The 18,116-nt window shown below is 44.3% G+C and overlaps 1 protein-coding gene across 2 annotated transcripts in view; it reads right to left on the reverse strand.

Annotated features, from left to right (window-relative positions):
• Window positions 1-18,116, reverse strand: part of ASTN1 (astrotactin 1) — a 327,436-nt gene that overhangs the window by 141,309 nt on the left and 168,011 nt on the right. Inside the window, exons 7-8 of one of the 2 annotated variants that reach the window (XM_068538391.1) lie at window positions 17,136-17,303; window positions 9,242-9,326 (exon numbers count right to left, since the gene is read on the reverse strand). In XM_068538391.1, the coding sequence (XP_068394492.1) occupies window positions 9,242-9,326; window positions 17,136-17,303 (253 nt within the window). Of the gene's footprint in view, window positions 1-9,241; window positions 9,327-17,111; window positions 17,304-18,116 lie in introns of both variants that reach the window. The other variant, XM_068538390.1, reaches the window with a different exon arrangement.

Genomic DNA, 18,116 nt, shown 5'->3' on the forward strand with positions numbered 1-18,116 from the left:
ATATTGTGACTCAACTATACTTCAATAAAAAAATAAATACAGACATAAATAAAGTCATCTTTCTCACTTGGTTATAAGCAATGGAATCTCTGCTGTACGTCAGGATTGGACGAAGCCCATGCCGGGCACTGTGGTCTGGGCAGCCACGCGGAAATCCTCCACCTCCAGGGCTAATTGGGCTACTGCAGCACTGGGGCATTGAACAGCTGTCCACGGCCTCCTTTCACAGTCCTGCACAACAGAAATCTGGGGACTCTCCTCCATCCAAAGATCTTAGATCCAAAAGCCAACCTCAACTGGAAAGCTTGGTTTCCAGGCTATCTCTCCTTAAGCCAACCATGCTACTCTCAGTGTGGAAAACCGTGTGGAAAGGTTAAGAAACTTGATGGGAAGAAGAGTACCAGGGAAGGAAAAGATTATTCTAGTTGTTGAGCGGCATCGTGGTCTAATGAAAAGAGCCTAGATGTTGGCATCAGGCAATTCTGTTCACCACTGTGACCCTGGTCACCATACTGCTAAGCCTCACATAATAATAGGCACCTTTCTCATTACATATACATACATATATATGTATGTGTATATATGAATATATATATTTTAAAAAGCAAGAGATATAACAATATAGTGTGATTTTTGTTAAAAAAAAATATTATCCCTAAACAAACAAAAGAGTTCAGAATGAGTTCCTTCCAGGGGATGCCACTTCAGGTGGCTTGGACTGTCTTCTTTTTACTGCTCTGTGGGTGATTTTTTTTTTTTTTTTTTAGATTTTCTACTAATTATATGCATTCCTTTTATAAAAACGACAAAAAAAGATAAAATAAAAACCAAGACATGCAGTGACAAAATGTTTGCTCTCCAATTCCTGAGATTATATAAAGTTAAAACTTAGGAAAAAATAATTGTAGTGTGAATGTTCGAAGCAGAATTCAAAGTACTTATCTAGGAAGAATAAACCTTAAGATGACTTTTACTGAAATTGTTTTCACAGAAATTGCAGGTGGAATAAACACTACTAACTGCTCACCTCTTAACCAGTTTGGAGGCTTTTTATCAAGATTAGTGATGATATTAAAAACAAAAACAAAAACACTGAGCCCAGCATTACACGCTTAATAAATGGCAGCAATTAATCAGCATTATCTGAGGGACTGCTCAAAATCTTCAGTGACACTGAAGTTGTACTGCATTAAATGTTGTGCTGAATTCAAGGGTCACTTCTTGGTGTTCATCCAGCCCTTTGTTATACACAAACTTACAGAGATGTTTACATTAGAGGAATTTGACCTGAATGTTAGACCCTGAGCCACTTTCTTCTTTCCTCCAAAACCAGGTTTTCAGCTGAGGGTTTTCAGTTAGACATTAAGAATAACTTCCCCAGAGAAAACGTTTTGAGAAAAATAATATACAACAAAGACACTTTTAAAGCTTCCTTCTTAAATTTCCCCCAAATTTTGTGGTTACAAAAGTAATAAATGCTCACTGTTAAATTACGAAAGAGAACAAAACTGCATTCAAATTTAAGGGGGGCAGTGGAAAGCAAAACTTTTGATGCATAGAAAAAGAAATTGGGAAGAAATGTGACAAAATGGTAATGGTAGTTTTCTCTGAGCCTGGGATAATGAGTGGATTTTTTTCTATTTATTTTAAAGAAAAAAAAAGATAAATAGCCCAGATGTCCAAAGCCAGGGAAGATGACAGCACTCTCAAACCTAGTATTCTTAGACCGAAACCCAGAGAAGCTGCAGGTACAGGGAGCATTCCTAGTAGAAAACATCAATGCATTCAGTAGAATATATAAATTCAGGACACTCCCTGGAAAGCCTGGGCCAAACATAAAACATTAATTTCTATAAAATTGAAACAATTTATCTTCCATTCTCGAGCAGATGGGAGGGTAAATCGAGGTTGATTTTTTCACCCTGGTGGTCATATTGGAGGAAATATGAGTGTTCCCGCCTCCGGCACTGTTTAAAATAAGTCTCTTGGTGCCGTGACTGGACTAGTCAGAGAGAACACTGTGGACGTTTCACTCTCCTCCAGGGGAGGAGGAGTACTGTAGGGGGACTGCAGACACTTGTCGTGTGGGGAAGGGTGGGATGAAGCTGAGTCCCCTCGGCGCCCTGGGGAGGAGGACGCAGAGAAGCAGGTGGGGAATGCCCACCTCTCATCCACAGCTGATGACTGACTTCCAGAATGTCACAGGCTTATCACACTGGGCTCTCTTTGCAATCAGTATTTACCCAACTGATTTATCTCCAATACCCACCTGTCACTATAAAGCTTGGCCACCAGCTATGTGACCTTGAGCAAGTTTCTTCACCTCTCTGGCCCTCTATTTCCCCATCAGTAAAACGCAAGAATCCTTTTAGGATGCACTCAGCCACTAGTCTACAAACCCATTATTTTCATCAGAGGGGATGGTGCACTGGTGAGAGGATGCCTTCCTGGTGGGGATGTGGAGACTCCACACCTTGCTTAGGAAGGGCCTCTTAAGTCTGGTTGGGCTGCAGAAGCATTTGGGGGAGCTTTTCATCTGTACAGAGACTGGGCCCTCTCCCAGACCCATGAGATTAATGTATCTCTTGGGATAGCAATCGGAAATCAGTATTTTAAATAAGCTCCCCAGATGATTCTTAAGTATTTGCTCCATGAACTGGCATCAGGGAGTCAATTATTAGGCATATTTTGCTCTCTTATCATCTTGAGTAACCAAGAAGGTTACAGTTGCCTCTAAGAGGGGAGCAAAGGGCATCACCTAAAACAACCCCGACCAGGGGCAGCTCTAGCTCCTCAAGTGCATTTGTGCAAATGAGAAAAAGGCACGCATCAGGACAAATGTCCCCTGCATCTCAGAGTTTGCTTTCCTGGGCCTGCAGGGGCGAGGTTTCACCCCTCAGCTGCTCTTTCTGCTAGATGTCTACCTGCAATGTACAAAGCATATAGCTGTACTCAGCTGACTGACCACACACCTTTTGTGAAAATGGGCCAAATTAAACATGTTTCCACTTGAGAAAAATCCCTAAGAATGAGGTGCAGGGTCCCCCAAGACAACTGGGGGGACTTGGTCCCGTTAAGCCCATCTAAGGAGGTCCTGGTAGGTGGAGATCCACTTTCAACCACTCAGTTCCTGCCTGCTCACCCAGAGGGGGTCAGTTCTCCTTCTTTCTACAGGGCAATATTTCAGCTAGAATCAGGTTACAGCAGAGTTTCCAGCGAGAGAAGGAACTAGGAACTTTAGGTTTAGTACTAAGAGCTAAGATGACCTGTTTGACACTGAAATGGGTGGGAGAAAGGACAGCCACATTTCCACTGACTCCTGGGGGAAGAGGAGGAGATGCCAAGTAAAGGAAAAGGGAGGGAAGAAAAGAAGAATGAGAAATAAAGGGCCAAGTAAAAACACTGGAAACCCTTGCTAGGAATAAGTGAGAGGTAATTAGAAAGAGTCACACACGCACGCACGCACACGCACACACACACACAGAGAAAAAAGGACAATAAAAAGAGAGCTAATGGGAGGATAATCCCATTTGTGCCTGGCATGGCAATGACAGGAGCTGGGCACAGACAATGAAGTTGGGGCTGGAGGGGAGGGGAGGAGGGCACCCAGAGATAAAAGAGCAGCAGCAGGCTGGCCTGCAAATCTTGTCTGAGGGGTTGGAGGAAGGTGAATAGGGCATCACTGATACAGAGACAGGCATGGGGGTGGGGAAATAAAAGCCAGATGATGAGCTAGAAACGGACAAATGAAAGTCAGGAAATGTCAAATGTCACGCAGGACTGTCTGACTCTGTCTGAGTCACTTCTGACGAGACTTTGGGAAGGTCAAAGAAGGCCAAACACTGCCCAAGACCTGGGCTGGGAATCAGAGCTACCCCCTAGCATTCTAGTCACTGCCATACAATGGTTCAGCATTTGCACTCTGATGGTCTGACAGCTGAGAGAATGTTCTTGCTCCGCTTTAGGTGGCCAGAAGGTGCGAATAGGTTTTAGATCATTTTGAATAATCAGTGCAGGTTGGTCTCCGCGAACACCTAGAACTCAGGGGCAAAGGCATCCTCTCTAGCGGGCTGTGGTCATTTTTCCGTGAGTGGTCTCCAGGGAAATGTTTAGGATGGCATCATTCAGACAGACCCAAATAAGACTACTTTCTGTCAAGGACGTTTTGGAGCAAGACCGAGGGGCTGAGGTCAACCATGACAAACACGGGCCCCATTCTTGGCTTGAAAAGGAAACTGGATTCTATGGTGTGGGGCATTTGCTCCTTATACAGATTTAGAATCCCTAAGCAGGGATCCCTGGGAGGTGAGTAGCAGGGATGAGTTGTAGAAAGAGAAAGAACAGTACAAACCTGGAACAATGGAAAGGCCATATTAAGGTGGCACGGGCTACGTACGAGTGTGTGTGCGTGCGTGCGCAGGCACAAGCACACACGTGTACTAGTCTGGGGGGATGTCATGGTAAGTAGGTAAGTATGTTGCCTCCTGAGCAGGCAGTGAAACAAGTGCTCTGATGAGCAGGACTATTCCTGACAACAGCTTCTAAAACCTTGGAGAAACACCTGTTCAGTTTCCACAGCTGGTCTTTTCCCATCTCATAAATTATCACTCTATCCCCATTCTTCAGCACTGAAATCTAGTAATATGTTCTCTAGTGGGGAATCTCCCTGGTATTGCCCTCTGTATCTGAGATGCCAGAATAAGAAATCAGGCTATTGTTTACTGGGAATCTTCAAATGCATGAATTTAATCTGACTGTGGTGTTCTGAAAAATGTATCTAGAGGCCACTGGGTATACTCTTAATTTAACAAAAAACATTATTAGAGCCTTTCTTAATAATCTCCAAAGTAGCTAAATAAATTTGTTTTTTCTCTTCTAATATTTTCATGTAAATCATCTCTCTTGCCTCCTCCACCCTCATTTATTGGTTTCATTTCTTGTCTGTGAAATTTTTTAATTTGTCCTTGTTGTCCTAGCAGACAAATATCACATAGAGACACTAACAGTCCCTGGCTGTGTCTGTGAAGCCACAGGGTTGGGAGGCTGAGCAGCTGTGAATTCACACAGGTTAGACAGAGATGTGGTGAAGCCCTGCACTAGGGCAGGATCCTTCCATCCTGGGTCCTCTGCTGGGCACCTGGGTCACCAGGGGTGCTGGGGCAGGCAATGATTGATTTTGTTGCCAACCTCAAAGACCAAGGATGTAACCTCAAACATCCCATGTTCTTTTAATAACTCATTAGAAGTCCGTCATCCATGACTTTGTTTAAATCTTTTTGAAGCTATTTTTACTTTTAGTGAATCAGAGCCTCTTGTGTAATGAGTTCAGTGATTTTACAACCTGCCACCCTGAATCCTGTCACCTAGGTGAACTACAGTGGCTGGCTTTATCACCAAGATTCACACATGAATGTCTCAACTAGCCTCACTTCTCCTTGGGCATTTCTGGCAAAACCAGAGTCACCAAAAATGGCTGCAACCCCCTCGATTCACATGTCTTGTACCTATGGTCCCCAATTTTCCGTCACTCTTTGCTGTTTGGTCTTCAAAACTTTTATCTACAGGATAATTTTAAGACTGCTTTATTTGCAGGATCCAGATAAATAAAACCTTAGATAGTCTTGAGAGGTTTTTTTTGTGTGTTTGTTTTGGTTTTTGTTTTCTTTTTAGGATTGTTTTAATTTCTTTTGAAGGGTCCAGAAAAATAATGTGTAGTGAGGGAATAGCCCTCCACATATACAGACACCTCCTGCTGACAATTCTAGGGGTGTACACATGGAGCTTTAAGGTTCAAAGCCTTAGTAAGCAAGAGCTCTTCAAGATCTAGTCTTTACCCACCTTATCAGCCTCTTCTCCTGTCTCTATAAACTGCACCCGTGAGCTACACTGAGTTATTTGTTTGCCATTCCTGGAAAAACCATGCTTCTTAAGTCTCCATGCCTTGGCATATGCTGTTCCTTCTGCTTAGAATTACCTTCGTTACCTGTTAAATAGAACAGTTCAAGATCTAACTTCCTCATGAAATCCTATTCCAGATTCTTAGATGTCACATGAGTCTTAAACTGTAATCCCATTGAACTTTGCTCAAACCTTTATTTTAATAGGTTTTAGAATTCATTGTAATTTTCTTGTTATGTGCCCATCTATCTATTCTAGACTATTAGTTCTTCCAGAGTAGAGACAACATCTTCTTATAATTAGCAACCTACCTTATCCTGGGCCACAATGGGTAATACAGTGAATATCTGCTGAAAACATGAATGAGTGAGAGAGTAGATGAAGGAGTAGGGTAGGGAGAGGATTTCTATAAATAAACCAGCTCACTCACGTACACATACACACACACATCACACACACACACACATACAGGTCCAGGTAAACTGAAGCACAAAGCAGAGTCTGGATAAAGTTGCAGGTATAACTCCTCTGTCTCACAGAATCATCCATTTGTAATTTTTTGTATTAAGGTCCTTGACCAATTTTCTTCCTTGTCTGAAAGTCATGACTGCTTGTTGATACTTTTGTCCTGGTACATTAACCTAGATTTTCACAAGGGAACTCATTTTAACTTTCACTGGCCTAGGATTTGGTTGTTTGACTTCAAAAGAATGTTCAGCTATTTTAATGTATGCAATATAGAATACTAAGTGAAAAACATAAATACCCATACACGCCGTTCACCTCTACCTCCTGGACGATTAAATAAAATATTCAGGAAAATCAGGCCTACCACTGATTTTTCCATAATACCCCAGTACGTGTCATTAGTCAGCAATCTGTCAGGTACTTTTCAAGTGACAGTCTTCACGTTCAAATCAATTTTCATTAATTTTGTAAGAATCATTTAAAGAAACGTGGCATCAGATGCCTGATTTAAATCAAGATGTATGAATCTTCTACTTTTCATTTATCTTGTCATTTTATGAGGAAAATGCAGTCCTTTGTCTGGCACTTTTTTATATACATGTAAACATGCTGCTTACCATTCCTGGTTCCATTATTCTCATGATAGTCACTTTTTTTCCCCTCCTAACAGTTGCTCCATTATTTTATTAGTGTCCAAAGTGAGACCTTATAGGCAGTGATGATCAGAGAATAATGGAAATTAGAGATGGAAATGATAGATTAGGTCTCCTTGTCTGTTTCCTGGGGCTAATGTTCCTGTCAGTCTCTAACTCAGGGCTCTAACCTGTCTTATTTTAAATGACACCAACGTGGGGCCTCCACCATTTCCCTGGAGGCTCTTGTCTACATCCAAGACTGTCTCTACACACAGCCAGAGGGAATGATGAAGCCTTGTGCAATTACCCAGTGAAGTCAGGCCCATCCTCACATGATCTGTCTACAAGGCAAGGGATGTGGAGGCTTGAGCGATTAGCCACCAAATCCAATCACTGCAGAGAGCCAGCCTGGATCATTCAGGGCACAAAAGTGAAATGATTTTTTGTCATTGTTTACTTCAGCAGCAGGTATGCAGGCTAAGAGATAGAGAGCTTGTTATCCATCACCTTTTCCAATATTTTACTCAATATGAATCATAGTCAACTGAGATTTTCGGCCATCACATAAGCTAAAATCTTGGCTCCTTGGCAACTATGCAAACATGTCAGAGGGCAGAGAGTAAGGGGACTGAACTGACTTTACATAGCCATAGCGAATGGCACTCTTTATTCAAACTCCGCTTGGCATCTATGAGCCAAGTTCTCTGCCCTTCCCACCAATCTTTCAACAACCGGCCACCTCATATGCATTTACCCTTCTCCAAACATCTTCCTCTACACTTTGTGGACTGCCTCCCTGATAAGATCCCAAATTCAGTGGAAAAACGGAGCCATCCTTCATTTTCACTAACAGAAAAATTTCATGGCATTTTGACTTCCCCCAAGTTTTCTGACCTGTGACTCAGATATCCTTTCCTTAACTTCATTCTCTCTTGTCCTTATCCCTCAACTTCAACCTGTTCCAGCACATTTGCTCTCTTCGAACATCTACAGGCATCTATCATTCCTTGACTTAGTCATCAGCTGGTCAAGTCCTCTGAGTGGAGTTCTTCTTCCCCTTCATCATAAATCACTCCTTTGGGCTCTTCAATCATTTTTATTGCTCTTCTCCAAACTCTCACCCATTTTTCTCCATATTTATTGCTTTGAGAGTCCAGAACCACATTCAATATTCTAGGCTTGGGCTCCTCCGAATCATAGAGAGGAGGTTGAGCATCGAACTCAGGGCTAGGAGTCCCCCTTGGCGCCGTGGGAAGGGACGGTGATTCCTTTTCTCCACCTTGCCAGGCTACAAACACGTTTCCACTCTGCAGTCCAAGCAATCACTCTGAGATGGCTTTTGCCTTGATTTCTTTCTAGTTTCCCCTGTCCCATTGATTGCTATTATTAGTTAGCGTTTATTGATCCCTGTCTTCCCACACACTCCTCCACAGCCCAGCCAAGTCAGAAAGTAATCTCTCAGCACCCAAAACAAAGTAGGAAGTTGCTTTTAAAAGGCAACAGAAGATGGCTGGTGGTGATGGTGGCACAATAATGTGAATGTGCTTAATGCCACTGAACTGTACACCTAAGAATGGTGAAAATGATCATTTTTATCTTATGTATATTTTTTCTCCATGAAAAACTTCAAAAAAAGTAAAATGAATAAAATATAAAGCAATAGACAAGGTAACTATTTTATCCCAGTCGTCTGTGCTTGGGGAAAAGCAAAGGTCTTACAAGGAAATGGTAATTGGAGATCAGGCGAAAATCCTTTGACTCAATGCCAAGCACTCCCTGAGTCGTTGCATTTCACCCTCTCTGACAGTACTGGTGAAAACAAGTTTCCACTCATATCAGTCTTGCAAAGCTCGTTGAGCTCTGGGAGAGCTACACTGGAGTCTGTGCGACTTCACGTGTCTCCAACAAAATCATCAGCTAAGTTCTGTCTGTGGAATCCTCGTGGCTGATGGCGGTGTGAAAAGGAAGAGAGGGACAGCTTGATCCCCAGGTCCCAGCTGGAGGCTTGGGGCTGCGAGTCAGAGGCATCGTCTCTGAACTCGTAAATGGAGAGGAAGATGAGACGGACATCACTGGGATGATGTAAACATGGAAACGCACAGTGACACGTTTACCCGTTTGCTGTTCAGAATAGAACCACCCTTTAGCTCTGTCCCTCTCCACGCAATTGCTCCACGTCACGTCTGCGTGAGGGAGCGGTGACGTCCGGGAACTGGCTAACTCGCCGTCCCCTCACTTACCCTTGGTTGGTTCCCCATTCATTCCGAATGCAAAGATGCTTGTGCACTGGATCCTTCATGTAACCCTCGTAGCAGAGGCATTCCCCTTAGAAGCAGGGTGAGGAAGAAGAAAAAGAAACAAGAAGAAATTGATTAACATGTCTGTGTTGGAGAAAATTAATATGAAATGATCACATCAAACTAACACTGGCACGGATGAGACCATAAATCCTATTATGCCATACATGCCCGTCTCCACTGCCCACGTGAAGGAACACACCACCAATCTCTCCATATTCACTATGTGATAACTTTCACTAGTTGAGGACACTGCGTTTACAAAGCACCTATTACATGGGCTCTGCAGACACAAAGTCCAAGAACTCTTTGAGCAAAGGGACTTCTTCATTGTTATTTTCTCAGTGGCCAGTATACTGTTAAGACACATGTTAGATATGTGACACATATTAGATATTAGACACATATTAGATCAACACATGTCTGAAGACCACGTAAGTGAGTTATTTCATCAAATGTTTCTAAGAAATTTGAAAAGTACATATGATTAGCCATGCTATCCTGATGAGGGAAATCGAGGCTCAGAAGAATTACGGGATCTAGAGACAGATTTAAATGGCAGAGTTAATATTTGAACCTATGTCGGTCTGACTCCAGACCTTTTGTCCCAACCAGGCCATGCTGCTAGCCCAAGAACAACTGCTGTATTTAGAGGAGGCCACTTATACCTATCATAGTTTTATAAGAACTCTGGGTTTTTATTTTTAAGTGAAAATGGCTCATTATCTTGGTGCTGATAAACAGAAGGATCATCTATGTTTGTTTAGGATATCACTATGTTTCATTATCATTACTTACTTCAATAGTGTACCAAGAGGTCCACGACCCCTCTGGAGTCGTATGTGAAACTGTACATATGTGTATGTGCGTCTTTCCTCAGCAGGCCTCCATAACATTCATCAGATTTATAAGCAAATCCAAGACCCCCAAAAGATTAAGAAGCATTGCTCTACTTAGTCTGACTTTGAAGAAAATTGTAACTGCTTCCTTATATTAATAATTCCTTAGGCAATGCTATGTATCCCTAAACTGCTGAGATCAGTTCCACTGAAGCACCGGTATTGTCTTTTTCACTGGCTGGTTATTTAATTTATACACAGTGAAAGAACAGAGTGTGACTTCCTAAAATTTGAAAATTACAAAGGTGCCAGACCCCACCTAGGGAGACAAAGGATAAGGTTTCTTTATCTTCCTGGGAAGAAACACTCAAAAAGGATATAGATGGAGTAATAGCTTTGAGAGCTATTCTCTCTTTTCAAAGATAAAAAACAATAAAAATGAAGTGAAGGGGCCTCACAGTTATGGGGGCAAGGATTGGGTAGGCTCTGAGCAAGAAGTTTTTGTTAGGATCTAAGTGCATCCATTCTTGTTGAGATTGACCTATAAGCTACTGTCCATCAGGGTCTCACTACCAGATAACACTCGTCTTCCTCTCCAACACCTGCTCAGTCAAGGTGCTGAGGAGTGGAGTAGAAATGAGTAACGTAGTTTGTGAGGGATCCACAGGGAGTGTTAGATCAGTATTTTGTCTCCTGTATGACAAACTCAGGCTTCCATGCGGGCTAGATTCACAATAGGGTGAAACTTACTGTCTTCAGTGGTGCTGAGCTGTATCTAGGAATGGTCAGGGAGCTGGGAGTCGAACATAGGAAAACACAGCGGGAAATTCGGTAGCTGATGATAAGGCTTTCAGGTGAAGGCTGTTTCTCTGATAGAAGGAAAGATAACGAGGGCAAGGACCAGAGGAGGGCAAAAGAAGGGAAGTACCAGGAGCCAGGCTTCACACCGTATCAATTCCAAAGAAAGCATGGACTCTAGACTATAAGCTACACAAGAGCAGGAACAAGCTAGTTTTTCCTCTATTTGAGTAGACCTTTTATAAATACTGTATAATGGAAAATAAACAAATTAATTAAAGAGTATGTCCCAAATTTATAGATACCATCACCACCACCTCTCCCCAAGGTGCCAATATCAAGCCAACTAATGGGTCAAGGACCTGGAAATGATTCGCCCTTAAGGAGATCATCTTTCAATTTCCTTGTGGACATTAGGCATGGATATGATATTACAAAACAGGAAGGAATCTCAAGAGGTTGTCAAACCCATCAGTCTGACTCTTACAATGTTCTTGACTGGATGGCTTGCCTAGAATTAAAGACTGACAAAAAAGGTAGTCCTCCTTCCACACTTGGTATCTAGTTACCACAAAACATGTAAAAATAAATGCAGTAACAACTCAGAGTTCGAGCAGAGCTTGATTTTCCTAATGCTGGCAATATCTACCATTTGTAGAGCACATTCACCTTTCTCAAACTGCCTTCATAGTCGTTATCCCCTGACGAGATCTCCATCATTCATTACTATGTGGGGACACACTACTGACAACAAATAAAGCTTTCCTCCATATAATGTTATATGCAGCCCAAAGTCAGAGCAACAGAGACATTTTTCAAGCATATCATGTTAGAGTTTGAGGATTTCCAAAATTTGTCTCTTAAATCATCCTCATTTCCGGAACTCACCAAACTTGCCTCTTCTGTATTCCTCCTCTAAACCAGTCTGGCCATCTACACTGAAAGGAGTTCAGACTTGATGAGGGAAGTTGCTATGGCAACCAACTGCTAAATCTTGACTTTAAGAGGGGTTTCGTGCAAGCACAGGCTCTGACTGTTGTTAGCTGTGAATTTTAAAGACCCCACAAGGGTGTTGGATGCCCTCCTAAGCTAGAAGTGTTACAGTCTCTGCATCTGCTGTGACAGATGGCAGGGAACACATGACGTGCCGACTCTGTGGTGGTGTTCATAGGAATCCAAAAGAGAGACGTGTCACGGCCACAGAGAAGTGCCCAACTGGGATGAAGCATGCCCTGCAGGAGGCACTCACAGACAACTACACTGCCAGAGAGTAGAAGCCCACCCAAGAGATGATCTGTGCAGGGCCTGGAGATGCCTACACTGGATCTGTGCTTGACCCTGAAGGCAGATGCTGACAGGCAGTGCCTTCAGTCATTTCCCATTCCATACGTGGATGGAGGCACAAATCTCACCGAACGACTGAAGAAAGACCTTGAAGCTAGGGCTCCTCAGACATGACTGGGCTCACCACAAGTTCCTCATGACATAACTACAGATCAAGGCCAAAAGTCCTGATCACCTCCATCCTTCAGGTAGCAGTTGGCTTTTATTAAAGTGAATTGGGTACGCTTCATCCAAAAAGGGAAATCTTTGTAAGGCATCTGGGCTTGAATAATATCTAATTGCCTGGTCTCCTCCCCTGGGCAGACATCAGGCAAGAGGTAGGCTCAGAGTCAAACAACCCCACATGACGCTGGGAGGGCAGACAGAGGGAGATAGGCCAGAAGTACACCCTGAAGGGAGGTGCTTTAATTGAGCCACAAAAGAGAGTTTGGGATGAGTAGGCAATCCAGGTGGCAGGAACAAAATGGGAGCTGTGCTACCCCACCTAACTAGGTTCTAAAAACCAGGGAAGACTAGAGAGAGAGAGAGAGGCCCTTATTCAGAGTAAGGAAAGGGGAGGAAGGCTAGAGTGAGTCTGGAAAACTGGTCCAATGCCCCTCACCAGATTTTACACATTTCTTCATGGTTGGGACCAGCCTATGGGAAGATCTGGGACAGAAGGAATTTCAGTGACCATCTTGGATGGTGATTAAAACTTGATTTAGCTTGGAAGTACATGCTCCTTGCAGACTCAGAAAAGCTACATATCTTGAAAAGAGCAATGAGGGTCTGTGGCCAGAACTGAAGGGGGCTGTGAAATCAAGCAGGTGTGTGAAGCCTCCACAGCTGCCCACACGGCGGAATAAAGGCCAGGAATGCAGCAGATAGAGAAGCTGCTGAGGCAAGTTAGTCTGTGTTGCCCTCAGAAAACAAGCCAACATACAACCACCACGAAAACCCTTAGAAAGTACAGAAAAAGTCAACCCCTGGCTGGATCCATCCGGGCATTAAGCATTACAATTTCAGTGGTTTGCTGTTAGCCCCACGTGACCAGAGACACACCCAGGGTTACTAGCCTGGGATGATCTGAGAGAAGATGTCAGTATGCAGTTGGCAGAGGGCTTCCAGGCTAAGAGCTTTAGGCACATTACGTCCCTCCCTGATAGCACGTTGCTAGAATGGAAAAGGGAGGCTGGAATGGAAAATGGTCTCAAGTCTCTTCCAGGTCCGGTCCTTCCGTAGATTCCTGCCACATCTGCAGAAGGTCTGTGCAGCCACCTTCTATAAACTGTGCCAGGGTGATATAAAGAGGGCATAACAATGCTTATTTTTCTTCTGTCCTTTTTCTCCTTCCCTAGTGTGTTAGTTTTCTATAGCTGCCATAAACAACAGAAATATATTATCTTGCAGTTCTGCTGGTCAGAAATCTGATATGAGTCTCACTGGGCTAAAAACAAGGTGTCTGTAGGGCTATGTTCCTTTCTGGAGACTTGAGGGGAGAATCTGTTTCCTTGCCTTTTCCACCTTCTGGAGGATGCCCACATTCACTGGTTCCTCAACCTTCAAATCCAGCAATGTCTGGTGGAGTCCTTTTCATGTCATATCACTCTGGCCTCTTCTGCCCCCCTCTTCCACTGTTAAGCACCCTTGTGATTACATTGGGCCCACCTGGTTAATCCAGATACTCCCCTTATTTTAAGATCAGTTGTCTAGCAACCTTAATACCATCTGCAACTTGAATTCCTCTTTGCCAGGTAACGTAACATTTTCACAGGTTCTGGGGATTAGGACGTGAACATCTTTGGGGGCCCATTACGTCTCCTACCATACCTGGTACTCTGGACCTCTGTGCAGGTGACCAGTAAACACACACTTAAGTTTGAAACACGTTGGAAGGATGCCTGAGGAGAGCTTCAGGCACTGGAGGGTGCTCCTTTGCAGGGACTGAGCGCCTGTGTTTGTGTGTTTGTTTGCATGTGTGAAAAACTATACACGTGCACTTGCACAGTTCCACCCATCCATGTGGGCAGACCCCTCGGCATGGCTGGGAAAGCACATGTCCCAACACTATGACATTTCCAAGTGAGTTAGCTGGAGGACTGCAAAAATAACGTCAACTTGACTTGCAGCCAATGCCCACACTCAGCTCTTTGGAGAAAGGCTTTAGGATGGAGTGTGGGAGGCGATAAAGTTTCTTACTGATGAGCATGTGGGATGACCACATCATCCCAGGCACAGACAGAAGCAGGGCAGGAAGGGGGAGGGTTTCCAACCCCAGCATTAATGAAAATGGAAGTCCCTGCAGTATCATTTCTCAGCGGCTACCCCGGAATGAAGATGTCGCACCTTAGTTCTGCGGTGGGTTCTTATTTTTAATCTCCCTCCCTGGCTTTCCAGTTGGAAATTCATTAATTGTCACAGACACTGGGAAGTCACTAGCAGGGGAGGGGCTTCCCAAAGTCATTTTCAGTAAGGATTAGAAATGAGACATCCAGGAGGGATTGAAGAGGTGATGGGAGCTTTGTTATGGACAAGCAGGTTCTTCAGCTTCTGGCTCAGGAAACAGTGACGCTTAGCAACGGTGATTGCTTGAATAGTGTCACGGTGACAAATACGTTGGCTCTGACCTGTCTGGGGGAATTAAGCAACCCTTTACAATCCCACTTCTGCTCTGATTTCATGGTAGATAGAACACCGACTCTGCCTTAGGTAGCTGTGGGACTTCGGGCAAGTCGTGTAACTTCTTGGGGAATTTGAGCATTGACCTAAAGGAAGGAGGAGTTTATCTCTAAGACCCTCCAAGCTTAAAACACCAATCCCTCTTTCCACCTGTAATTCAAAGTGCTTCCTGTTCTTTAAAACCTCAGGTGAAGCTTTCAAAGCCCTCTGGAGATCACGTTTCTCTCAGAAGTAAGTTTAACAAGTGAGATGGTCCAGGGTCTCCTAATCCAAGTCAGAGGGGACCAGAGACTAGCTCAGTTGCATGGAGAGGCCCCATCTCTGAGACGAGCCTGCTTTTCTCTCCCGAGCCCACTGGCTTTTGGGCATGGTGCACGGCCCATCTGTCTAGTTTGGTGTTTGCCTGACAGCGTGGGAGGAGCAGCAAGTAAGCACAGTCTTAGATATCAGATGTTTAAAATGCTGTACTTTCTCCTTCATAGGGGGACCTAGAATCTCTGTGATGGGCCCACATAACAACAACTTTTAGACCTACGAAGGTGAGCTTTAGATGCTGCAGTTACCTGTTACTCCCCCAGAGAGCTACAGCAATGCACGGTAACAGAAGTAACGGCTAGATCTCTTGGAGTCAACCTCTACTAATATCCTTCTACTCCGGCACCTTAAAAAGATGCATCTGTGTGTGTGTGTGTGTGTGTGTGTGTGTGTGTGTGTGTGTGTGTGTGTGTGTGTGTGTGTGTGTGTGTGTGGAGGAGGAGGAGGGGCTGTAAGTGAGGTACAGAGAGCTGGAAGAGCTGGCCCTAGACTCCAACCATGTTTCACTTGGGGATCTTAGACATCAGTACCTCCCCTTCCTTGGTTCTTAGGCATCTTAACCACTCCTCTGGGAAGGAGCTATCTGTGGTACTGAACCTACTGGAAATAGGTCTTTATAAAGACTACCATAGAGGAACCCCTTTTACAATGAAAGGGCAAAGCAACGTGGGATGAAGGATCCATACTCCTGGATATCTTGGAGCTCAAGAAGCACTGAGAGCACCCCAGTACATGCTGTGTATGAATTCAAACCCCCTCTCTCAGAGCAGCCCCAGCCCCCCTGGACAATATAACAGCCTGAAAGATGGCTATACCCTTTGACCTAGTCATCTCTCTTCTAAGATTTATCTGAATAAAATAACTTCAAACATGCCCTACATTTATGTGGAAAGATATTCATCTTAGTAGTGTTTGTAAAAATTAAAAATTTAATGCGTCTTAAATGTCAAATAATAGGGGACTATTTAAATGAGCTATTATATAGACATACAGTGGAATACCAAATGGCCATTAGAATTACGTTATTAAGGATTATTTAGTGGTTCTGGAAAATTCCCATGATAGAATGTTAAGTGAAAAAAATCAAGAAAACTCTACTGGACTTAGTGTGCTTACAAGCCTCTAAGAATCAGGCATAGATAAAAGATAGGAAGGGAGGAAAGACATTAAAATTTTAAAATTATTTCTGCAGGAGATAGAATTATAGATGATTATCATTTTCTTCTATAAGCTTTTCTAATTTTCCCTTTTTTTAAAATTAATTAATTAATTAATTTTTGGCCGCGTTGGGTCTTCATTGCTGTGCGTGGGCTTTCTTTTTTTAGTTGCGGTGAGCGGGGGCTACTCTTCATTGCCGTGCACGGGCCTCTCATTGAGGTGGCCTCTCTCCTCGCGGAGCACCGGCTCTAGGCGCGCGGGCTCTCAAGCGCAGGCTCAGTAGTTGTGGTGCTCGGGCCTAGCTGCTCTGCAGCATGGGGGATCTTCCCGAACCAGGGCTCGAACCCGTGTCCCCTGCATTGGCAGGTGGATTCCTAACCACTGCGCCACCAGGGAAGCCCCCCCATATTTTCTACAATAAACATGCATAAAAGTTTAGCCCCCTTGGCTGATACCCTGACTGGAGGGCACATGGGCTGTGGAGGTCATCCTGAGCTGATCTGTCTGGCCTGGGGCTACAGTTAGGAGGCTTCCAAGGCTTCTGCCAGAAGATGACCTCACATTTTAAGCCAGCCAGCTCAGGGGCTCAACCACATGCTGCCAGCTTGCACAGTCTCGGCTCCCAATGGTAATGGGTCAGTTGGGAGGGATGGCCTGGATTTTGAGGGGTAGTTGCAAGAGGCATGAACTCTGACAGTTACCCGCTGCCCGGTGCTCCCGCCTACCAGTTTCGGGGTCACATTGGTGTTCACAGGGGTCCAGGAGCCGCCGGGCACAAAGGTCCATGGCCCAGGGCCCACTGGAGTTCTGCTGAGAGAAGAGAACCACTTGGGCAGGGTTCAGCCAGTCACTGGCATCCAGCTGGCTCCCCTCCAGCAAGATGAAGCGGCTCCCTGCAGGGGGAGAGAGAGGAGGCATGCCCGTGTGTGCCCACAACACACACACACGTTACTGAAGACAGACTGAGCGATGCTCTGCAGATTAGCCCCAACCCGAGGTCATTACTTCTACCAATCCTGGCCCGTCATGAGTCACAGAGCAAGGGGTCAGCAGATGGAGGCCCGGCCACCACTTGGATCTCCCGCCATATCATCCCCTGCTGCCTTGTCCCATCCCATGTCTACTAGGGTGGACCCAAGGGATACAGGGACAGAGCAGCTCTGTGATGGCCGTGGCACGGCTCCATCAGACCCTGGCAGTCATCCAAGGAACAGAGACCTGCTGCCTGTCTTCAGTTGCCATGAAATAAATAGCAGGCCCTCCAACACTCCAGATAGTCCCCACCTGTTTTCAGCCTTACGGCAACCAAGAGAACAGACATTAATAAGTCAATTAGGTGCTCTGGGCTTAACTAATTCAGGGACTCTCAGAATGTATATTATTCCCTCATTATATCAGGGTCCCCCTGGATGAAAGTAAATTATTGCTTCAGAGTTCTAGGCTCATAGCAAGTTACTGCAATTAGGAATTTCTCACCAGGCATATCAAACGGAAACGTGGCGAATGCTTAAACATTCTACTACTCCACTTAGCTTTTCCCCATTCAGAGGCTAAGAGAATCTTGGTGTCTATGTACCTATAGCCAGTATGTTCTGCATTTATCCACAAAGACAGGTGCTTAATTAAAAACAAACAGAAAAGGGAAATGGGCATAGAAAAGAGGATTCATTCTGTTCATTTTTTTTTTTTTTTTAACCTGCTTTCTG

Source organism: Eschrichtius robustus, chromosome 3, assembly GCF_028021215.1.
Source record: "Eschrichtius robustus isolate mEscRob2 chromosome 3, mEscRob2.pri, whole genome shotgun sequence".
Lineage (NCBI taxonomy): Eukaryota > Metazoa > Chordata > Mammalia > Artiodactyla > Eschrichtiidae > Eschrichtius > Eschrichtius robustus.